The following is a 25519-nucleotide window of genomic DNA, read 5'->3' as shown; positions in this document are numbered from 1 at the left end:
CTAGTGTGATTCTTGTGTTTTGCAGGTGGGGCTACTGAGATTCAGAGAGGGTGAATGACCTACCCAAGGCCACAAAACCTAAAAGTGAATTGAGCCCAGGTTTCCCGACTCTTTCCCCAGGTTCATTCCACTGTGTCCACATTAAAAGACTTTAATACTTTCCCATTTCTGCTAGATAAAACAAGGTCAGTTATTGGTACATAATTCTAAAAAAGGAATGACAAAAAAAAGCAGTTCTTCCGAAGGAAAGGGTCAAGAAGACAAAAAAGGGAAAAACACACAGCACTCTGTGCCCAGACTTGTGTACCACCACACCCCGAATGACTTACACAGCTCAAGGTAACTGACCATGCTGAACCCACTAGATATCAGCAATGGGTTTTAAAAATCAAGCTTTATTTCTTATTTTTTGGCACCATAGTCAATAATTTATAGAATCAGTCACTTCCCAGGGAATAGCCCCCACAAACACACTCCCACACATGACATTCAGCATAGAGAACAGATCCACGGCTTCCGCCTCTGCAGTATAAAACAAATCGCAACTCTTATCTGAGAAACCAAGTTCGGGTTTTTTATAGTGACTTTGGTCAGGCAAATCTATCATCAATCCATTACTCAGAACAGGTAAGAAATTAAAAAGCAGTTTTCAATTCCTCTCTGTCATCTTCATTTAAGCTCTGATCCACTGCTTACGGATGCTCAGCTCATGTATAATGTTGAAAGCCTCAGCTCAGTCTATTTTAATTCAAACTGAAAAACAAAAAAAGGCACCTGCTCGGCTTCATGCGTCCCTAGTCATTCAGGGACCAAATCCACATTCAAAGGACAAACATGCTTCCCGGTTTAACATAACAGTGCTAGCAGTCCTCATCCCAGACACGAAGTTATCCCTGGTGCAACTGGGGACTTAGTCTCTGTCTCCATCAGGCATTTCCTCTGAATTTGTGATTACCGCGTAAACTGAGAAACAACTATAACCCTAACCCAGACTTGCATGTAAGGAATCGGGCCTCAACTATTCAACGATCCTTTACAGCGGACCTTAGAGAGGCTCTGCTTCCCGGGAATTCATGTGAACGGGGCGGCGTGCGGGGTGGGGGGGGAGAGTGCTGGGCTCACTTCAGCTCAGAGGGACTGGGTAAGGTATCACCTACTTTCTGAAAGATACTAGAGACAAAGGAAATAAAGGATGAGATCAAGTGCTAAACCTCTTCTCATAACTTTTGCAAAAACGAAAAAGGCCCATTCTGTTTACTCTGTCATGTGGACCCCTTAAGGAGTCATCAAATCTAAGGGACCGCCTAGATTTTGTAACCCATGAAAATCTCCTCTCCCGGTCACAAGGTACAAATGCAGAAAAATACATGTTGACAGATTTCTAAATCTGACATGACTTCTTCCAAATACAGCCGTCTTCAGTTGCTTTATTATTGCCCCTTGCAACATTTAATGGTGATGGGAGGCGACAGAGTGACATCAGGAACGCCAGAATGAGGACGTCAGAAAGCCCTTGGGGACGGGAATCTCCTTGCGCTGCAAACATTTCTGGTCAGGGAAAGATGAAGAAAACAGAATGATTTTCTGACAACATGCTTCCAACACTCAACAGCTGGAAGAAACTTTGAGGGACAGCAAGTTTAAGTCCCAGGAAACAGGGGACAAAAAAGGAAAGAGCCAGTAAGACTGGGGGCTGTGTATGAGTCTTCTGCATGAGTTGCAGCAGAGAACAAATGCCACGCCATTCTTACGCCTGTCCCACCCTTATCTCCCATGGCCCGGCCTCACCTTTCACCATGACTATTTTCCCAGCTGGGCTGGTGGAAATTGGAAGGCAGCGGGCCGTCTTGGCAGACCTAACACAGAGTTCTAAATTGTCAAAATTAACCTCTCAAAATGTTCTGGCTCTTGGAAATAGGGGAGGAGTCTGGCCGAAGGTGCAATCTGTTCTCACGGAGAAATGTGACCACACTTACCCGTTCCCCGGACTTGAGCCTGAGGGAAGAAACAGCCAACATGCAAAAAATGTATTGGCGGGACAAGACTCCTCAAATATATTTTATTCGTCTCTTAGGACAGCTTCCCCACAGGCAGTACGGAGAAGGCCATGTAAAAAGGAGATGAAATGGCAGCCCTTAAGGTTAAGGGGGTAGCATGGATAAAAAGTAGGGCTTGGAAAAATCAAGAGGAAGAGACTGCAATCTGAGAGCGTGGAGGTCCAAGACCAGTCAAACACAGGCGCACTCGCGGCCAGCAACAGTTTGGGACGTGTTAGTCTAAGGGCATCTTACCTCCAAGAACTGCTTGAGGCGTATGAAGGAGCCCATCTGTCCTGAGCTTGTGATGGCTTCGATCCTAAGGGAGGGAAAGAAGACACATGAGTCCCCCCCTCTCTCCCGGAGAGGAGTTCGGTACGCTGTTGATGTGACTGAGGGCAGATCAAATGACGCAGAGCCAGCTTTTAGACTAAGGATTCTGCTGCTCGTCCAAACAGCCTCAAGCTTCTTTTCAAACAAGGGGACACAGGAGAAGAGAGCACTGCTCCTTCCCAAGGTCTTTGTGATCAGGTGGGATGGGTGTTGCCAAGGCCTTTCACCGGCTTGAAATGCCAGGGGTTGAGAGGAATGAGAAGGGTACTGAAGGTGAATGCTGTGACAGAGTCAAGTGAACAACTGATTTATTGAGGGGACCTGACTCCTTGTTTCATTCATGACTGCATGTAATCACCATCCCACATTATCCGGGGGAGTTTGGAAAAGAATAGAGTTAAAAATGTCAGGTATCTGAATCTAAGATCTTTCTAATATGTTTTTTAAATTTATTTAGCCAACAATATTTAAGAGAGACTCTCATTAGAGCTCAAAAGTGTTTAGTGAAATATCAAGGAGGAGAAGGATGAGAGTAGAAGACATCACACAATACCAGTGTTTTTAAGTGAGTCAAAACCAGCACGTAATGGTGCCCAAGGATATCTGCTGTCATGAGTTTTACCTACTCATGACTCCCCCGGTGTCTGTGCAACAAGACTAATACCTGGGGAAATAGTCCTCTTTGATGAGAAGTATCATCTTCCAGAACTGGACCTGGTACTGCTTCATGAGGGCATTCCCACACACCTAGAGGGAAGGAAAAGCACCGTCAGAGCAGAGAATGAAAATGCACACTCATACGAGAGAACCAGAAAGCACAGTTGGCCCTTTGCCTTTCACTCCTATCAAGAATTTCAACCACAAGGCCACTTAGCTAACCAAGGGAATAAATGGAAAAATCCAACTTTCTTCTGAAGCATTTCTCTGTATATGGCAATACATCCATTTAAACAGACTGCCAGGTGGCCAAATGTTTCAGAAAACCTGAAAACATGAATCAAACTTAATTAACTATTCTTCTTTGATTCTACTGAATGGCAGCCTTTTTAAAGGTCTAACATACCTCTCAACCTTAGTAAGCCGAGTATACAGAATACCACTTGTGTTCTCAATGCTTCAGGACCATTGTTTACGTATTGTAATCTCAAGAGCTATTAAGGTAACTAGAAACCATTGGCCAAATGGTCCCAGATTTGTTATCGCATATGCCTTTTTCTTTTAAGAAGTGTCTCTTCTCCACAGAAACCCTTACATCACCCTACAATGGTGGCCTCTGATAGACAGACTGAACTGTTTGGAGACTTCTGGAAGGGGGAGATACCTGACCCGAGCTGGGTCATCATATTTTCTCTCCTGGGAATTAGGAATCACAATGGTGGGATAGCAGTCCTACTACACTGGGTGACCACACTGAGGCTGAGTGATATAGCCTAGGATGGCCATCTTCTCCACTGTGCACAGACAACTAGAGAAAGCTGGCCGATAGAACAAGGACCAGGCAACTTGCAGGGAGAACAGATATGAAAGACCACATGGCCCTGAGAGAGACTGTCTTGGTATCTGGTGACATTCCAGTTGCCGGTTCCAGGCCTCATGAGATTCAGCTTTACATCCTACCCTTGGTTCTGGGAGGCACTTCTAAATCCCTTAAACAAACTCCCCTTTTCACTTGTACTAAGATGTACAATTTTATCTCTTTTTTAAAAAATTCTTAAAAAAGTTTTATTGAGGTCACATTGGTTTACAACATTGTGTAAATTTCAGGTGTGCATCATATGTCAGCTTCTGTACAGACTGCATCGTGTTCACCAGCAAAAGTCTAGTTTCCATATAGTTTTTTGTTCTTTACAGAGATGAGAAGTACAGTGAGAAAAAAAATCAAATGCTAGGTTTTGTCTTAGGGCTCAGGAAAAAATTTACGACACTGGACCCCAACGCTGTTCACCGTCAGCCTCTAATTCTACGCTGCTCCCCATTCAAGTCACACGTTGGCCCAAGGCTGCTTCAACCACTGGCCCTCTCATGAGTGATAACCACATTACATACTTCCAAGAAGTCAAAGAGGAGGGTGGCTGTCACATCTGACAGGGGCTCCATGTTTAAGATCTGTGCCAACCAGCGCCAGCCATGATTTAAGCCATGAGGGTGAACCTGGGAGGAGAGAAGCTTGGTCATGATTTGATTTCATTTCATTCAGAGATCTAAACTCCCAGTGTTATCATCTAGCCATTACTAAGTGGACATGAAGCCCCAGCTCACCTAACCCAAGCACAGGCCGCAGGGCAGAAACAGCACAAGCCAAATGAATTCTGGTTGTAAATATTCCAACAGCTCAGTACCCACACGCTCTTTACAGGACCCCTTCAATACACATCTGTCAGCTTCAGTTTCAGCGGTCCCAGAGGCCAACCGTTACCCTTATAGACATTTTATTTGTTATTCTCTGTGCCTTTAGCACAGAACCTGGGACACAGCAGGTGCACAATAAAAACTTCTTGGATTCTATCAACACATCCCTTTCTCTTTAGTCTCTAAGTCCGTTAACTTCTTTCTCTCTCTAATCTGTCTTCGTTGAAAAAAGACCTGGGCTGGCAGGTCAAAGCCAGCCATGGCTCTGCCATTGCCAAGTGTGTCTCACTAGAGCTTGCTAAGCCTCTGTGAGCCCATCTGGGAAGCAGGTATGTGACCTAGACGGCCTCCAAGGCACCACCTACGTCTATTATGACAATTTCTTGCTCACTCCACTTCTAATAAAATCTTCTAACCTAATGATTGATTTACAACAGATTCTCCTCTGGGAGACTCTTCTATAAACTCAAATTCTTTAAAGCCTCAGCTGAGTCAATCATTAAACAAATGGTTCTGATGATCCAAAACTTTCCTAATAATCAAGAACTTCTCTAAAGAATACCTAAAAAACAGCAATATACTTTAACTTATCACATAACCGACTGCTCTCTCTGAAAGAAGGTCAATATCTGCTGCAGACAGAGCACACTAATATGGCCCAAGCTCTCCTTGGCGACAGTAAGCCTTTCAACTACCTCCTGTCGGTTTCCATATGGCCACCGGAGCTGGATAATGGCAGCGTAGAGACGGATCATCCCAGACATGCGCTTGAGGAAGTTGTCCTGTTGCTCCACTTTGGAGTCCTTCACTTGGTAGCCAAGCATCCTAGATGAGAAAAAAAATTCAAAGTGAGGGTAACAGACCAGAGATGACTTTTTTACGGCTAAAAGTAACAATACATTATTATATATTACATTTGTAGAATACTTTGTTTACAAAGCACTTGTATCCCCTATCAAATCTGTGTATCAAATAAGCCCTGAGAGATAAACTCACAGGAGGTAATGGCTATCATTTACAAACAAGGAAAAAGAGGGCCAGCACTGGTGGCCTAGTGGTCAAGTTTGGCATGCTCCGCTTCGGCGGCCCGTGTTCAGTTCTCAGGTGCGGACCAAGACCACTCGTCTGTTATTGGCCATGCTGTGGTGGTAGCTCACATACAAAAAGAGGAAGATTGGCAAAAGATGTTAGCTCAGGGCAAATCTTACTCAGTAAAAAGAGGAAGATTAGCAATAGATGTCAGCTCAGGGAAAATCTTCCTCAGCAAAAAAAATTAAATAAATAAATAAAATAAGGAAAATGATGCTTAAAGAGGTTAAAAGATTTACCCATTTTCACAAAGCAATTAAGTGCAAAGCAGGGATAAAATTCTAAGACCCATGGATTCTAGATCCAGTATTCTTTCCAGTCAACTATACTGATTATTGATACCTAAATCCACAAATTCCGAAAGCTGTCCAGTTTGCATGAAAGACACTGTATTCTCCAATAGCACATTCAAGGGACATAAGGGGAGCTGTGAGAAGGAGGAATAGAAATTCTATTTATATTTCATTGGTCACCCTAGGGACAATGAGTGAGGAGAAAAACAACTTCACCTCTGATAGTCTTCCAAAGTCATTCCCTCCTTGAAAGCTGGATAGAAAGGAACAGAGTAAGGACACTTCTTGTGTAGATGAGCAAGAATGAGGTCCCCCACTCTGGGGTGGAGCTCCCAGATCCCAGATGCCACAACCGCGATGGGGAAGGCTGCTTCATGATGAGAGGCCACTTCTTCCTCTCCTTGTTTCTGGGAACACAGAAATGGGGACGAGTTTACGTTAACACTTGAGAAAAGCTTCAATGTTGTGCACCAGCCTCCTCTTCCCATACCTCTGTAAACAAGGTTTCTCACCACAAATTTCTCTGCCAGTTTGTACTGGACAAAGTCCAGGCCCTGCGGGTTAAGTGTCACGGACACAGAGTGCCCACCAGATTGAACAGGTTTTCCAGAGAGTAGGCTGTGGATCTTGTCAAAGATCTCCTTCAGCTTTGAGCCTGGATATGAAAAAGAGAAAGCCACTTAAAAGATACAACTGCAGATCGATCTGTTTTTCACCACTGTAATAACCACAAATCTATATAAATCCAGTAGTGCAGCCCTACAGCAGTTCAGAGCCTAAAGCCAAAATACCCATGCAGAAAAATAAATGACAACTACATACATGTTGTGGGGAATGCAAAACCTACTTAAGACATAGTACTATTTCAAAGGAATTCTTTATTTGGGAATGAACTAATTCTGAAACTGATACATCAAACGGAGGGATGAACAGTATGGAAAAAGGTGTTGAATTGGTATAGATCCCATGGGCTGTGGCTGATGTCCCTAAAGGAGTTATTTTCATTTCTGGGAAAAACCTTTTTTTTTTTTTGAGGAAGATTAGCCCTGAACTAACTGCTGCCAATCCTCCTCTTTTTGCTGAGGAAGACTGGCCCTGAGCTAACATCTGTGCCCATCTTCCTCTACTTTATATGTGGGACACCTACCACAGCATGGCATGCCAAGCGGTGCCATGTCCACACCCAGGATCTGAACCGGTGAATCCCGGGTCGCCGAAGTGGAACATGCGAACTTAACTGCTGCGCCATGTGGCCGGCCCCACAGGAAAAACCTTCTGAAGGATCTTCCCAGCTCACAATGATTTCCCCCATTCTCTAGGACCTACCTTTCTCCATCCTCAGAGAGAAAGAAGTAGGTTCCTAGGAGCTATATCTCTATGAAAGATTCCGTGTGCCCTATCCCCTACAGTGGCCACAGTTAGATTAGGGTAGTCTAGTTGAGCCAATCAGCCAACTAAGAGTCAATTCCTTGAAGTGGCTGACTTGCAACATGTACACTCATGAGCAGTGGGGCCTTGCAACTGCCATGTGGACCACAGGAGAGCAGTCTATAAGATAAGAATGGAGATGTCAGAGGGAAGACAAGATGAGAGAGAAGTGGGTCCTAAAGATTTTACCTCCTGAGACCTAGCCCCGCTCCTATCATTAGGTTCTGTGAAATACCTTTACCTTTAGGACACATTTTTTTTTTTTTTTTACAGAAACAGATCTGAATTAGTTTCAACTACTTGCAATCAATTTAATTTAAATGAACACAGCATCTCCAGGTTAGAAATATCCTGCCAAGTTCCTAACCACTTTAAGGAATGTTACAAGAATCTCAGAAATATCATCTCCAAACTACTGATTCAGGGCCATTAAAAAAAAAAAAGCCAACTACATTTCTTATGAAGTAAGAAAAGCTTGGCACTTAAAGATTGGCACTTGAGCTGACATCTGTTGCCAATCTTTTTCTTCTTCTTCTTCTTCTCCCCAAAGCCCCCCAGTACATAGTTGTATATTCTAGTTGTAGGTCCCTCTGGTTGTGCTATGTGGGACACGGCCTCACCATGGCTTCATGAGCAGTGCCACGTCTGCACTCAGGATCTGAACTGGGAAAACCCTGGGCCACCAAAATGGAGCACATGAACTTAACCCCTCGGCCATGGGGCTGGCCTGGAACCAAGAATTAAATAACAAGGTATCGTAGAAGCCCCAAGGCTAATAATCCCAGAAAAACAGAAACAGAGACTCAAACCTCACTGAGATAGGAAAATACATATATTTCCACACAAATTTACCCAGCTCACATTCCTGCTAAGTCACACTCTATTACTACTTTACTGATGGTTTCAAAGAAGCCCATTGGCCGAATGCCCACCTAGCCCCTTTCTCTATGCCTCTCTAGTTAGGAAAGTCAGCTCACAACTCTGTGCCTGACATGGCCTCCCTCATCCCACATGCTGCCCCAGCACCATATCCATATTTAAATTCTGCTCCAACTCTAACTCCTTACGGACGTCCACCTTTAAAGAGGTAGGAATTGGGTATCTCTTCTCAGTCCCCTAACATCACTGAGCACTAACTCTAGAGCACGTCTGTGTCTGGCTGGACTGTTAAGTCCTTAAAGTGCTTACAATAATGATGGAGACAACGGGACACAGTCAGGAAAAGTGCAGAAAAATGGAGAACAGTAAAAACTAGACCCTAATGAGATGAAGAGAATGAAACAGAGGAGGCAGTCATGGGGATGACTCCCAGGTTTCCAGCTAAGGGGACTGGGTAGATAATGGTGCTCTGATTACTTAGAACAAACAGCAGAAAAAGCAAGCATAGGGGAGACGATGAGCTCAGATGTGAACACATTAAACTTGAGGTATCTGAGAGACAGCGAGGCGGAGAAGTCCCCCAGGTTGCTGGAGCTGGAGAATCTGAAGCTCAGAGGAAAAGAATGAACTAGAGACAGATCTGAGAGTCATCTGTGCACAGCTAATGGTTGAAGCCATGGGGTCTGGAGAATGAGAAGAACTGAGGGGCAAGAGCAGACCCCTAGGAAACACCTACAAATAAGGTGCAAGGAGGAGACCAAGGAACCCACTAAGGAGAAAGAGAGGTAGGAGGAGAACCTGGAAATTAACACTATCATGGAAGCGAAAGGACTAGAACTTCATAAAGAGGGGAAAATCAACAGTGCCAAATGGAAAGTGAGGAAGACTTGAAAATATTTAAAACATAAAGAATCAGGGGCCGGCCCCGTGGCACAGCAGTTAAGTTCAGCACACTCCACTTCAGCAGTCTGGGTTTGTGGCTTTGGATCCCAGTTGCAGACCTACACCACTTGTCAGCCATGCTGTGGCAGCAACCCACATATAAAGTTGAGGAAGACTGGCATGGATATTAGTCCAGGGCTAATCTTCCTCAGCAAAAAAAAGAAAGAAAGAAAGACAGAAGGAAAAGAATCAAAGGAAACATAGTTCAGGATGTGAGTGACTCAAGTATGTTTAAAGGGAAAAGAGCCTGTAAAGGGAGTAATTGCAGAAAACAGGAGAGAAAGGCGATAAATGATGAGGCCAAGTCTTGAAGGAGATGGGAGGAGATGGGGCCAAAAGCAGAGATGGAAGGGTAAGCATGGGCCAGAAGGACACCTCATCCTTTGAAACAGGAGACTAAGAGGTAAGTACAGCTGCATATGGGTGGGAGGGGCAGGCATCGGAGAATCTCACACCCGACGTCTCAGTTTCCCTGATGAAGGAGGACACAAGGCTATCTGTGGTCAGCTGAGGGGCAAAGCCTGTGGCTAAGCCTGAGGAGAGCAGTGAAGGTGCGGAACAGGCATCATGTCAACCTCTCCCCCACTGCTACTGCTATCAAAAGAAATGGCACTTTAAATTCCAGAAAGTGATACGTGTTTATTTATTTATACCCTGTCCTGTTCCAGAGAGAATTTCAGGCAGCAAAGTGATATGTAAGTCCTGTCATACAGCCTGTCAGGGGCAGGAACTGCAACTTTCCTGCGCTTTTTAGGCAACAAGTTAATCCGGGGAACTGGGACCCATGCTAAGTCAGAGCAGCTCTCTGGTTGCATGTGCTCCCCAACCACTTGGCAGCATGCTCTGTAATCTGGAGGCTTCCACATCTAGAGCTCCATAAAAATGAACCTCTGTCTCTAAAGAAGAAGAGGAAGAACGGTCTTTCCCCTGGCTGCTTCTTCCTGTCTAAATCTCAGTCTCTGGAGAGAAAAGGAATACATTCCAAAGTATTAACAAGGCAGGCCTGGAACCTGTAGCTAAGGTTGTAGGACAAAGCAAAGAAGACAAGTCACATCCTCGGCACCCTTAGTGATGTTTTCCGCAGTAACTTTCAATTTCAGGTAAGAGCCATCCTAAATAATTTACTATTACTATATAGTTTATTTTTTAAAAAAATGAGTCAACAAACACATAATGATTACGTTCTCCATGTTGAAGAGGAAACAGAGGAGAGTAAAATGGGATGCATTTAACTTTTACTTATTTGATCCAAATGTGAACACGTGTGCAAACAAACTCTGTTTATAGGAACTTTACAGATAAGCAGATTTGGAGTCTTTCTTTAAAAATAATAAAATAATAAAAATAACAAAATGAAGTGAGGGGCTACGTTCGTAACTCCTCTGACTAACCTGCAATGGTGGAGATTTGGCTCACTGGGATGGTGGCAGCCTTCTGGAGGTCCATCTTTATCTTTCTGGCCTGCCAGAAGAGAACAGTGAGAAAGCAGATAGTGTTCTGAGGAGCTGAGTAGATGCCATTAGGATTAGGGAACGTGACACGCTAGCTCCACTCCTTTGGGACACGAGGCTGTGGAGAGCACGATCAGGCCCAGAGAATCCCTGACTGACATCCCTCCTACCTGACTGTCTTTGCTGCTCGTCAGTCCCTCAAAGGCCAGCACACACTGACTGGAAGCATCCTGCAGCTGCTGGTACCACTGCATTGTGCTGTCTTGCACCTTCACCTGCAGGTCTGAGGAATAAAACACAGGGTTTTCCTAACAGCTGGTATATATTGAACACTTACCATGAGCCAGGCACTGTTCTAATCACCTTATATATATATTAACTGCTTTCATTGCCACAATAACCCTATGATGCAGATACTATCATTTTCATTGTAATAGATAAGGAAACAGGCATGCAGAGGTTAAGTAATTTGCCAAAGTTACACTGCTACGAAGCAGAAAGACTAGATTCCCACTGATCTGGCTCTAAAGCCAGCACTCACAACCATCAGGCTATACTGATTCTCTTATACATTAAGCAAACATTTATTTTGTACATATTTATTGAAAACACTCAGCAGCAGCAACACTTGGAATGATATACCTACTAGCATTATACAGAATTTCAAGTCCTCACGGAAAGTGTTAGAATCTGAAGTCAGGCTCCATATCAACCAAAACTAAATGTAATTCAGTAAAAGTACTGAATTTTACAATATAGAAAAGTTCTGGCAAATTGTCCTGTAGTTTAACACAACACTGAAAACACATTCTCGTTTCTTTCCACATTCTGAAACTTACACTGAGCAAAAGGACCACAGCCACACTCACACATACCTTCATTCTGTTTCCCTCCTGGGCCCTGGCTGGGAGCTGGGGCCTCTTTGGGGACCTCTGGCCCCTGCTGCCTCTGTGACTCCTGCTGCTTTATCTGGGCCTCCTCTTTGTCCTGCCTCCTCTTTTCTTCACAGGCCCTGGTGATCTCCTGCTGCAAGTTCGTAAGGAGGTCCCGCATTTCCTGCAGAGCTCTCTCAGCCACAGCTTGGTCCTCTGCTGTGGGAAAGCCATTCTGTCAGGGTGACAGGGGCAGACCTTAGTGGTTATTCCTAGGCATCCCGTAGGGCTGAATCATGCCTCACACAAGTCAACACATTTACAGAATTGGATCTGTTGTGCCAATGGAATACTCACATTCGACACATTGATACTTATTGCTTTCCTGTTCTCTTCAAGGTAATACTGAATTACTAGCACATCCCCAGTATTTAGCTACGAATTCTTCCGTGCTCTCACCAACACTGGCTGCAGTAATTTTTTAAAAGCTTGTGACAATAGTCTAGACAAAAATGATACTGTCTGGGGCCGGCCCAGTGGTGCAGCGGTTAAGTATGCACATTTCGCTTCAGTGGCCCGGGGTTTGCCGGTTTGGATCCTAGGTGGGGACATGGCACCGCTTGTCAAGCCATGCTATGGCAGGCGTCCCACATATAAAGTAGGGGAAGATGGGCATGGATGTTAGCTCAGGGCCAGTCTTCCTCAGCAAAAAGAGGAGGCTTGGCAACAGATTTTAGCTCAGGGCTAATCTTCCTAAAAAAAAAAAAGTTTAAAAAAAAAAGAAATAAAGATAAGACATATATACACTTAGTGATGTAATGATATCACTATAATGTTATGCGTGGTAGTGAAAATACATAAATGTTTAATAACAGGCATGTTTTTTCCAATAAATTTTGGTATGGTTACATGTTGGAAGTATCTAATTTCATCTGTTCATCAAATATTTATTGAATATCTACTATGTCAAGGCAATACTTGCAGTTTTTAATACTGCCTTAAAAACATCAAAATATTTTTAATGATTATAGTAATTATGTGCTCAAAATGCAATGTTAACTGAAAAAAGCAATACACATTTCTGTAAGGTTTTAATTTTTAGCATAAGCACAGGAGGCATTCAGTATATACTAACGAAGGAACTCAAGTATTTCGCAATCAGAAGAAACAAATGTTTTCTTTCTCTTTTTTGAGGAAGGTTAGCCCTGAGCTAAAATCTGCCGCCAATCCTCCTCTTTTTGCTGAGGAAGACTGGCCCTGAGCTAACACCCATGCCCATCTTCCTCTGCTTTATATGTGGGATGCCTGCCACAGTATGGCCTGACAAGGGGCGTGTAGATCTGCACCTGGGATGGGAACTGGCAAACCCCAGGCTGCTGAAGAGGAACATGCGAACTTAACTGCTGCGCCACGGGGCTAGCCCTGCAAATATTTTTTTAACCTAAGGCAAGAGTTCAATTTTGGGTGAGGATAACACATACACATGCGCGCGCACACACACACACACACCCCGTCAGAAAAGAAATATAAAATGTTATCTCTAGATAAGGAAATGACAAGCAATAATAAGCAGGAATTATTTTTTTTTTCTAAGTTTGGCACCTGAACTAACATCTGTTGCCAATCTTTTTTTCTTCTTCTTCTTCTTCTCCCCAAAGCCCCCCAGTACATAGTTGTATATTCTAGTTGTAGGTCCTTCTGGTTGTGCTACGTGACGCCGCCTCAGCATGGCCTGATGAGTGGTGCCATGTCCACCCCCAGGATCCCAACTGGCGAAGCCCTAGGCTGCCGCAGCGGAACACGAGAACTTAACCACTCGGCCACAGGGCCAGCCCCAAGCAGGCATTATTTTTAATCACAAAACATTTTTGCTTTCAAGGTTCTTCATTTCAAAGACAGAGGACAGGGTCCTCCTGAAGCCCCCTCACCTCCGAAGTAGCCCGAATGATCCCCGAGATGAGGCCACAAAGCTGATTGCCTCGGGTCTGGAAGGCCGACAGGTCGCCCTTGAGCAGGTCCCTGTGCTGGTCGGAGGAGTCCAGCTGCTGGCTGAGGTGCAGCACCTCCTCCTGCAGTGCGTAGAGGCTCCGCAGGCGGACCTGGCCTTCCTCCTTCCGGAGCCGCTCCTGCTCCGCCTGCTTCAGGCGCTGCTGCTCTGCCTCCCGCAGCTTCAGGTTGAGAATCTACAGAAAGAGCTGCCAAATTACCTCTCTCCAAGGGGCTCCTGGGCCTTCTCCTTCTACAGTCATCAAGTTCTCTGTGACTGCATACTTTCACGCACGGGCCCAGAGCAGAAAAAGGACTGCCCAAGGTCACTGACACAGAGGCCTGATATGGGCCAGGCCCTCCATGACGGTCTGCAGAACCTGACTCTGCGGGCAGGTGACAGCCAGACACCACGACACCCACACAGATCCTCCCCGGCTCTGACCTTCGCTCTGTGACGATGCTCAGCTTTCAGCTTCTCTTGATGCCCCAGGGCTTCTCTGGAGCTGAAAGAAAAACGACACGGAGGAGTAGTCAGGGACGCTCCCTAAAACTGTTTTGCCTCTCCTAAAAGCACCCCTCCCCCTCTGTGTGATACACTGCTCGTCTTTCCAAGGGTAGTGACTCTCCTAAGTTGAAAGCTACTCTGGCTATTCTATTTTGCTATTTAGGACTCAGAAGAAGTTCAGCTCTTTCTCTCTGCGTGTCCTGTTGGGAAAGAGTTCCAATCGACCCCACGGACATTGCCGGTCAGAATTCAGGGCGACTCACCTCTTCTCCATCACTTCCCGCAAGTCCTGGAATTCTTTATGATGCTTCAGTTCCTTCCGTTCATCAAAGCGCTTCAGTTGTTCAGATGCCATCTCCGAGAGGGCTCGCACCCTCCTCTCCTGCTCCTCCTGCCACTGCCTCAGGCCCTCCTGAAAAGGACCAGACCCTGCTCTCAGGAGCTCCATTACCACTTGCTCACTGATCCCTGCGGAACACCCTCCCATGAGTCCTTAACGCCAGGAGAGATACTCAAGGGCATGGAATCATCTGCTTACTTCTCAGAACCTTTGCGGATCACCTCTCCCCTTTGGGTTGACCTTTAAACTCACTTGTTTTGGAAAGCTCTTCCAATTGCCCCGCATGGTTTATGTCACTTCAGAATAAGCTGGAATTTATTATTGGACAGGTATTTACCAACACAGTTTCAAACAGCCCTGTACTTTTAAGCTTCTATCCTGTGTATTCTTGTGAGGGTTTCAGGGTAATCTACAGAAATCCTTTGTCTAATTCCATAAACCTGTTATGCACATTCCTACCTCATTCCTTTCCTCATGTTATTTTCTCTGCCTAGATTTTTTTCCCCACCTCCACTTAGGAAAGTCCCTTTCCTTTATATCTATACCTTTATACCATCAGATATTTCATTTATTATTCATGAGAGTACTCTCATGTTTTTTAAGGGCAATGTGACATTTTAACTATCAAAATTTAAAGTGTATATATCCTTTGACACTAGTTCCATTTTAGGATTTTGTCCTGAGGAAATACTTGCATACGTGTGCAAAGATATATGTACAAGGATGCTCACTGAGCTCTGTTGATAATGGCAATAAATTTAAAACAATTTAAATTAACTGAGGAATGATTAAATATATCACAGTGGGACATACTAGAGAATACTCTGCAGCCTTTAAACAGGATGTGATGCTACATATACTGGCATGGAGATATGTCAAAATATATTAAGACCTTATGTTATTCTATTTTAAAAGTTATTTTAAAGCTTCCAGTGCAAGAAGGCAAATTGAACACAAGCATATATATCCTCTCCTCTGAGACTGTTTAAATAAGATTTGGGAAGAAAAAAGATTCAACATCAGAGAACACATGAGGGAGACCATCAGCAGGGAAAAACTTTATACATACTCTGGAATAGAGAAAGTCCGTGGAGTAGTGTTGATCGATAGAGCAGAGCTGAGAAAACCCAAGGATACATGGATACACACACATGCACACACACACACACACACACACACACACACACACACAGAGCAGAGCTGAGAAAACCCGAGGATACAGGAACGGGCACACACACACACGTGGACGGACACAGGTGGAGGCGCGCATGTGCGCGCGCACACACACAGTTCATGGAGAGTGTTGACTGATAGAGCAGAGCTGAGGAAACCCAAGGATACACGGATACACACACACACACTCCACCACCACTGCTACCACCCTAGTCTAAGCAACCGTCATCTTTTTTTTTCAGAGTCAAAGTGAAGGCTTTAAGGAGTGCTGCTATCTTTCACGCAGATTATGATAGTCTTCTAACTATATTGTACTTATTTCTCTGGTTTACTTCTGTCTCTCCCACAGCATAAGCCCTACGAGGACACGGACTCACGTCTTTGTTTACTGTTCCATGTAGACCTGGAACAGCATCCAGCATGTAAGCGCTCAGTAAATGTTTGTTGACTCAATGAAGAAATGAATGAGGGCAGATGCCAGAAGACTTTCACTTTATCAACTCACATACTCTTTAAAAAATTTTATAAAATTGTGCATTGTTTTCTAATAAAAAATAATAAAGTCAAATAAATTAACTAAAATAGTGCATTCTTTTCTCAGGAGGCTATTAAGGTCCATCTTCTAGGTATAACCTTATTGGACAACTTCAGATCATCTTCAAATTTTGGAGAAGTAAATGGAAGCCAGGAAAGCCTAAGTAATTTTCCCAAAGTTGCATGTAAAATAGAAGAGCTAGGATTTGAAGCCAGATTTGACCTCTGAGAGCTTAGTCTTGACTGCTAGATTACACTACCTCCCCAAGTGAATCGGGAGTGACTATGTGGCACACGATGATTAGCATACCGCATAGGGCGGCCATTCACAAGCCCCAAGGAACTGTATTTAAATGTGGTTCCCTAGGGTCAAGTGTGTCTTACTTTGCGGGTCACTTACTGTTCCTTTCATTCTGTGCACCAGCTCGTACATTCGGATGCAGCCTTCCACTTTGATCCCCCGGGAGGACTGAAGTACCATAGATTCTGTGTGCTGGGACTCATGTTTGCCCTATTTAGACAGAAGATGGAAAAATTAAGCTTTTAAGATGTTAAAGCTAGTGTGATCCCTTCTAGATAAAAACCACATCCCTACTTATGAACAACAGCCAATAACCACCACAACAAAACAATGCAGGCTAGAACCAGTGTGCTTTTCATGATATTGGCCTTGTCCTAATTATTTTCCTTAATGAATTGATGTTTGTTCCTTCGGACAGGTTTGTTTTTTGTGTTTCACTTGCTTGTTTGTTTGATCTGCCCAGCAAACTCCCCCCTTTGTCTGGGTAAGCGTCCATGTGTGCTGGGGTAGTTTTGATGGAGCAACCTCAACCCACATCCCCACTTCTTCCAGCCTCCTGGCCTCAGGGGTAAGCATGCGACCAGCCTGGCAATCAAACTACTCTATGCCCCTATGGTCAGGATCTACTTCAGGAATGAGGCTTATGATCCAAGCAAGGCCAGTCCACCTCTGAATTTCTTGAATGTAGCTGTCTGTGAAGGCCTTCTCTTCCTCTGGGGAAGCTAACCTAAGATGTTTGTCTAGGGCTACCAATAGCCATCTTGCCACACAGAGCCTGAAAAATGAAACCAGGAAGAGTTAGGCAGAAGTGAAAGTTGGAGAGTCAAAATCCTATCTTTGGGTCACTGGAGCAAGTCAGAAATAATGTCAAGCAGAGACATGCAGAAAACAGACTGTCCAGATCTAGCTGACTCCAAATGCACTCCTAGACTTCCTGGATATACGAGCTAATCAATTCCTTGCCACTGCCCCCATCATTTTGCTTAAGCTAGTTTCAACTGGATTTCTGCTATTCGAACATCAAAAACTCCTAAATGATATAACAATCCATTATATAAAGCCATCCAGGGCCGGTGCCATGGCCGAGTGGTTAAGTTCCTGCACTCTGCTTTGGCGGCCCAGGGTTTTGCTGGTTCAGATCCTGGGTGTGGATATGGCACCGCTCATCAAACTATGCTGAGGCAGCGTCCCCACACAGCACAACCAGAAGGACCCACGACCAGAATATACAACTATGTACTGGGGGGCTTTGGGGAGAAGAAAAAGAAGAAAGAAAGGAAAAAAAAAAGATTGGCAACAGATGTTAGCTCAGGTACCAATCTTTAAAAAAAAAAAAGTTAGGGGTTGGCCCCATGGCTGAGTGGTTAAGTTTGTGCACTCTGCTTTGGTGGCCCAGGATTTCGCTGGTTTGGATCCTGGACACAGACTGGCACTGCTCATCAAGCCATGCCTAGGTGGCATCCCACATGCCACAACTAGAAGGACCCACAACTAAAAATATACAACTATGTACTGGGAGGATTTGGGGAGAAAAAGGAAAAATAAAGTCTTTAAAAAAAAGGTTAAATGGTAAATTTTATGTTACGTATCTTTTACCACAACTTTAAAATAAGATTAAAAAAAGTTTTAATGTTCACACCCTTTTTACCTTTGACACAATTATCTGGGCATTTATTTTAAGATAATAGTTGAAAGATATATTTTAAGATTAAAAAGGAAAAACATCTCTCTGCAGAAAGTTTTTCATTGTAATATCTTTAAAAGGCAATGAAATGGAAATCATCTAAATGCCTAATAATAAAGGAGCAGCTTAATAAATTACAGGATATTATATAGCCAAAGTAGGATATTTACAAAAGTGGAGATAACATGAACAAATAGCTCAAATAGTTCACGAACAAAATAAAGTTAGGAAGGAAGAACAGAATATGAAAGTGTATATACAATTTAGCCATGTCTAGGTACAAATGTGCAGGCATATGAGACTGGAAAGGAGTAACTGTTGACTGACATGCTGAAATCACAGGGAGATTTAAATTTTTCCTTTTGATGCTATGATAATATTTTTTCAATAAACAAAAATTTGCAGTGGAGAAGGACAAAAAGAACAAAGAATTTTCTTTTGGAAGCTAAACATGAGAAAGGTAATCTCTACCTTTCTAAAAAGTGCCTAGTCTTAATTTGTCAGCATAAAAATCTAAAACTTGAGAAAGCACAATAGAGCATTTTAGAAGGTTTTTTTCTATTAACTCTTTACATTCTAGGCCAAATACTACTTCTCACATCTTACTTTGATCCACACAGGGTTTAATGCAGCTTACAATGGAACATAAAATATAACAACATAAATTAAAAGTCAGAAAAATATTAAAAAGAATGAGGCAGGGGGCCGGCCCTGTGGCTGAGTGGTTAAGTTCGAGCACTCCGCTGCAGGCGGCCCAGGGTTTTGTCGGTTCGACTCCTGGGCGTGGACATGGCACCACTCATCAGGCCACGCTGGGGCGGTGTCCCACATGCCACAGCTGGAAGGACCCACAACTAAGAATACACAACTATGTACCTGGGGGTTTTGGGGAGAAAAAGGAAAAAAAAAAATAATAAAATCTTTAAGAATGAGGCAGATATAAATAGATAGAAAAGAAACGATCTACAAGATATATTGCCAAGTGAAAAAAGTAAAAACAAACAAGGTACCCAATAGTATAGTCTACCATCTTTGAAAAAAAAAGAGGGCCGGCCCGGTGGCCGAGTGGTTAAGTGCGCACACTCCGCTTCAGCTGCCCGGGGTTTCGTCGGCTCGGATCACGGGCGGGTACACGGCACCACTCATCAGGCCATGCTGAGGCGGCGTCCCACGTAGCACAACCCAGCAGGACCACAACTACAACATACAACTATGTACTGGGGGGGCTTTGGGGAGGAAAAGAAGAAGAAGAAAAAAAAAAGAGATTGGCAACAGATGTTAGCTTAGGTGCCAATCTTAAAAAAAAAAAGAAAGGAAAAAGAAAATGAAAAAGAACATATGTTCCTATATATCTGTATTTATACAAACTACTCTCAAAGAGTACCAAGAAAAAAAAGAACACCACCAATAACAATTTAACTGTTTTTAAGTGGAAGAAACAAAGGCAGGGACAAAATAGAGCCAAAAATAGGGTAAAAACACATACAGAATCAATAAGTAAGATACGTAAATTTAAGAGCAGGTACAAATTTTACTCTAAGCCTTCCCACAGCCAACACAAAAAGGGAGACCTTACCAGTTAAACAGATGCAAGGTTCATGAGAAAAAAATATCCAATTGCTCATGAAATTAATTACTATTCTTGGTACTAAGAGCACAGGGGAATTTCTCTCTCTGGGTCTTCATAAAGAGAACACTGGGTGATGTCGTAAACACTGTCCCTACAAAGAGCTACAACTTGAAGCAATCATTATTTTCCCCAGGGTAAGGTCACTGTCGTGTGACAATGTTAAACACTTCAACTTTGCACCACCATTGTCTTTTGTTTTCAGCTGGTTAAAAACCGTACCTTGGTTCCATCTGGCGTTGCCGGGGAGGCTGGGGAGAAGGCAGGGCTTCTGACAGGAGATTTGGGCACAAATGAAGGCTGGCCTAGGGCTGAGGTAGATCCAGAGGATGTTGAGGTCTCAGAGGGAGGTGGGTTCCCTTGTGTCTGGGGTAGGACATGATCGACCACCCATCCAGAGTAAGAAGATAGTTTGGGAAGAGACATACATTCTTCTAAAACATCCTAGAGAGAAGAAGAAGGTTAAGCCCAACTTGCATATCAAGTGATCTAAGCAATGAAAAATAATCCACTACATGCCTTACAGGAAATCTAAAAAGGCATACATACATGCATACACAAACACCAAAGACCCAAAGTAACTGTACTGACAACCAGAGATGAAGAGAAAGTACAGTAGTTTCTTGATATTGACCCTGACTGTTATCCTTTGGAGTATCAGACTAAATAACTCTACCTACAGAAGCCGGAACAAAGATGGTCATTAAAGTATATGTGAAAGCAATTCAAAATCTTGGGACAGAAAAGAACACAAGAGGAATTCTGCAGGAAATTATAGTATACACAATCAGTAGAACATTAGTCATTATAAAATGCTGATTGTAAATCCTATGTAATAACATACTTAGGATTTAATTTTAAGTAAAAAAACCCAGGAGTAGAAATACATGTCTACAATTACACAAAATAAAAACAGGGGCTGGCCCTGTGGCCGAGTGGTTAAGTTTGTGTGCTCTGCTTCAGTGGCCTGGGGTGTCGCCGCTTCAGAACCCAGGCGCGGACCTGGCCCCGCTCACCAGGCCATGCTGAGGCGGCATCCCACATAGCACAACCAGACGCACTCACAACTAGAATATGCAACTATACAACTATGCACTGGGGGGCTTTGGAGAGAAGAAAAAAAGAAAAAGACTGGCAACAGTTGTTAGTTCAGGCGACAATCTTTAAAAAAAAAAAAAATAAAAACAGATGCTACTACACTAAAAAACATGAAGGAAATATACCGGAAGTTATGCTTGGGTGATGAGTGACATGTTTCTCCTTGTTCTAATTTTCTGTATTTAATTTTTAAGTGAACATGTTATAATTTTTAAAATGAAAATGAGTTTATAAAAAATAAGGATATAAAACTGGTTGCTGATATAAAAGCCAATGACTTAAATAAAATGGGATTTATAATAGAAAGTCTATAAAACAAATCCTACACACTTTCCAACATGTGTGTGGACAACTTACTCAACTGGAGCAGTTAACTATCATCTCTGCATCTTCAGCATTCACTGCTTTAAACCAGAGAAGCTCACGCCATTTAACTGTGGTTAAAGTACACAGCAAATTGTGGCTAGGAACTTTACTCAATGTCAGGAAAATATTACCAGGAAATATGCAGAAAAAGTGTAACAATGACTAAAAGCACTGAGTTTGGAACTAGCCTCTCCTAGTCTGAATTCCATCTCTGCATTCCACTTACCTATATAACTCTGAGCAAGTTACCTCACTCTCTGTGCCTCAGTTTCCTCACTTCTAAAATGGAATAGGGGCCAGCCTGGTGGCACAGCGGTTAAGTTTGCACATTCTGCTTTGGCAGCCCGGGGTTCGCCAGTTCGGATCCCAGGTGTGGACATGGCACTGCTTGGCACGCCATGCCATGGTAGGCGTCCCACATATAAAGTAGAGGAAGATGGGCACGATGTTAGCTCAGGGCCAGTCTTCCTCAGCAAAAAGAGGAGGACTGGCAGCAGATGTTAGCTCAGGGCTAATCTTCCTCAAAAAAACAAAACAAAAAATAAATAAATAAAAATAAATAAAATGGAATAAAGGATCCAGCTCCAAAGATTTGGGGAGGATTAAATGACTAATAGATGTAAAGGACTCAGAAGAGTATCTAGCATATAATAATTGCTCACAAATTGCAAACTATTATTTTATCTAGGTCAGTAGCCTCAAGCAGGGCTAATTTTACCTCCCAGGGGACATCTGGCAATGTCTGGAGACATTTTTGGTAGTCACAACTGGGAGAGTGATACTGGCATCTAGTGGGTAGAGGCCAGGGATGTTGCTACACACCCTACAAAGCATAAGCAAACAGCAGCCCGCCATGACAAAGAGTTATCTAGCGCAGCCCAAAATTCCAACAGTGCTGCGATTAAGAAATCTTGATCGAGGTCATAGGTACACGTCCCACGTACAACAAACAGCTGATCAAGCCATGGGGAACAATCTGCACAAAGAAGCATCATGCTGTATGCACACTTTATACAGTAATGAGGCTCATTTTAAAGACACATTAGAAATAATGTTGAGACAACACCTTTTTACTCATTCCTTATAGCAAAATAAATTCCAGGGGCAAAGTTTCAAATGCAAAAAATAAAATCATATATTAAAAAGAAAAACACAAACAGAAAAAAATTCAACAAACTAGAAAAATATATATGCAATATATATCACAGATAAAGGTCCATTATTATCCCTAATACATAAAGAACTTGTAAAAATTAGGGGGAAGAGGGGCCGGCCCCGTGGCGCAGTGGTTAAGTGTGCATGTTCCGCTTCGGTGGCCTGGGGTTTGCGGGTTCAGATCCTGGCTGTGGACATGGCACCGCCTGGCGAAAGCCGTGCTGTGGCAGGCGTCCCATGTACAAAACAGAGGAAGATGGGCATGGATGTTAGCTCAGGGCCAGTCTTCCTCAGCAAAAAGGGGAGGACTGGCAGCAGTTACCTCAGGGCTAATCTTCCTCAAAAAAAAAAAGAGGGGGAAGAAAACACCAAATCCCCAATAGAAAAATGAGCAAAAGACATAAATAGGCAGTTCACAAATAGATAAAACTAGTTCTTAAATATACGAAAAGATGTTCAATCTCAATCAAAAGAGAAATGCAGAAATGCGTTGTAAGACCACACTGAGACCTTATGCTTATCTATTAGATAAGCAAAAATTAAAAGTATAGTGATACATTCTCTTGACAAGGCCGTGGGGAAACAGGCAAGATCATACATTCCTGACTGGAAGGCAAATTGATATATCCTTCATGCGAGCGGAATTTGACAATATATAACAAAATCACATCTATGTTTATCTTTTGACCCAGCAGTATCACTTGTTGGAGTTTATCCTGAAGATAAACTTCCCGCAAAATGAAAAAACACATAATATACAAGGTTACAAGATGCAGATTACAACTCACTGAATAAAACAGGAACTCACGAGTCCATACCGATATAAACAATTAATTAAACAGGGGAAAAAAGAAAGCTCTCCTTACGTAGAATGCCAACTAACAAATGTAGAAGGAAGAATGGATATGAAAAAACACCATTTGGCTACATAACAGGTGACTGATGCAGAAATCATCAATGAATGCTAAGGGTGGAGGTTTGATGAGAAAAAAAGACATTGGTGTAATTTTTGAATACACAAAATACTAATCAGTTAAAAAGATAAAAATGATGAATTTTAGCGGGGATATCTAGCAGATACCAATGTGGGCCAGGCGCTCAGGGTTAGCCTCACCACTGCTGGGACGGGTTGTAGCATCTATGTGCTTCCCGGTGTGAGAACACAGCATCATTTCCGTGGTATTCCTGCCAAGCATGCATACCCTGAGTACAAACCACATAGACCTATGCTGGGATTCATCCTATAGAATGTAAGCTAAGTATTCTTTAAAACTGTCAAAGACATAAAAGACGGGAATGCTTTGGAATTGTTTGACACAGAAGTCTGAAGAGACATCATATTACCAGCAACTCGGGAACAGGAGCTACGCCTTAACTGTCTCTAGATCCTCCCACCCTTGCTGTTTAGTACAAGGCTTTACAAACACTGGGTTCAGTGACCACGTCCCCATTAAACCCTCCTGGTCCGCCCAAAGTCATCTAAAAATTTGGTCTTTTCACTGGCAGCAAGACGTTAGCCATGTTAATCGTTCATCGCTAAATCTCGATCCCCCCCCCCCCCAAGAAACCTAGTACAGGAAACCCGCAGTAAGTTAACCGACCCTGAGAGGCCAGGTTTGCTTTGACAACACGGGCCGAGGCGCCTAACTCTGGCTGCGGGTAGCAATGAAGCCTCCGTTCAGTGAGAACAGCTTTCTGAAGTAAGGGGAGCTCCCGAACGGCTAGAATAGGGTGGAGAGGGCAGTAACCCCAGGACAGGGGGATGCACACCCAGGAGTCAAGAAATACATGCTCATGTTGGAAAGAACGCACTGGATCCCGGCGCAGGACGTGCCAAAGGCTGGGGAACAGCAGCGTCCCGTCGCGAGGGGCCGCCCCTCTGGGTCCACTGCTCACCTCGCCCCGCAGCAGCCAGTCGCGGTGGTAGCAAAGGCGACCTTTTTCGGAACTGCGCAACGCCTGGAGGGTCTCCCAACACCGACCCTCGGACGGCATGGCCCGGCTTTCTCTGGCTCTTGAAAGGCGCAGCCTGTGACAAAACAAACCCTCGAATCAGCCGCCCGGAAACAGGTGCTGGCTTCCGCTTCCGGGGCACGCACGCAGCTGCACGGCGCAGCTCCGCCCCTAACGGCTGCACGGCCCCGCCTCTGGCGCCGAGCGCGACCGCTAGCGCGCCTGCGCATAGGCTTGGCCCCAGGTGGCTCGGGCGCCTGCGGGGAGCACCAGATAAGCGGTTTGTGGAGCCTGTGTCTTCCAGAAAGTCGGATATGTGTTGATGAGGGTGTGGAGAAATTGGGAGCCTCACACACTGCTGGTGGGACTCTAAAAAGGGGCAGCTCCGCGGAAGACAGTCTGGCAGGTCCTAAAAAGCTTAAAGAGGTAGCATTTGCACAGCGATTCTACTCCTAGGTTTATACTCAAGAAAAATGGGATATGCGCCCACACAAGTACTTGTAGAATGTTCATAGCAGCATTACTCATAATAGTCAAAAAGTGTAAACCCAAATGTCCATCAGCTGATGGGCAAATAAAATATGCTGTATTCGTACAGTGGAATGTTAGTCCACCAAAAAGATGAAGTACAAATATGTGCTAACATGGATGAAGCTTGAAAACATTACGCTAAGTGAAAGAAGACAGTCACAATATTGTATTTCTTTTATGTGAAATGTCCAGAATGACAAATGCATAGAGACACAGAGACGTTATTAGTGGTTTCCAGGGGCTGGGGGAAGGGAATGGGGAATGACTGCTAATGGGTATGGGTTTTATTTTGGGGTGATGAAAATGTTCTAGAATTAGATAATGGTAGTGATTGCACAACTTTGTGAATATACTAAAAAACCCACTGAATTATACACTTTAAAAGGGTGAATTTTATGGTATGTGAATTATATCTCAAAAATAAATCACAGATTCAACATTGTCTGGAGCCAGCTTTTGCTAGGACCCTTTAACTTTTGACCCTTCTTTTGCCCTCTGTTTGAGGTAGGAAAGATTATCTCTGGGGTTTGAAGCAATATAAACATTTTTCATTTTTTATGAACTCTGGACTTTTTGTAGTAAAATACAAAG

At 43.6% G+C, this 25519-nt stretch overlaps 1 protein-coding gene across 1 annotated transcript; it reads right to left on the bottom strand.

Moving 5' to 3' along the window:
* Positions 1-343: 343 nt before the first annotated feature.
* On the bottom strand, positions 344-24506 carry GLE1 (GLE1 RNA export mediator). Its single transcript, XM_046641403.1, has 16 exons — positions 24341-24506; positions 20048-20269; positions 16614-16724; positions 14430-14578; positions 14104-14164; positions 13601-13855; positions 11676-11907; positions 10971-11083; positions 10741-10810; positions 6613-6755; positions 6317-6507; positions 5414-5543; positions 4416-4520; positions 3034-3116; positions 2292-2355; positions 344-1548 (listed from the first exon to the last, which is right to left on the bottom strand). The coding sequence occupies exons 1-16, from the start codon at positions 24437-24439 to the stop codon at positions 1480-1482; spliced, it is 2097 nt and encodes a 698-aa protein (XP_046497359.1). The 5' UTR covers positions 24440-24506; the 3' UTR covers positions 344-1479.
* Between the last annotated feature and the right edge of the window lie 1013 nt (positions 24507-25519).

The sequence above is a fragment of the Equus quagga genome, chromosome 1 (assembly GCF_021613505.1).
Source record: "Equus quagga isolate Etosha38 chromosome 1, UCLA_HA_Equagga_1.0, whole genome shotgun sequence".
In the NCBI taxonomy this organism is placed as follows: Eukaryota; Metazoa; Chordata; class Mammalia; order Perissodactyla; family Equidae; genus Equus; species Equus quagga.
The sequence above is the reverse complement of the archived record's forward strand: the minus strand, read 5'-3'. Positions and strand labels throughout refer to the sequence as shown.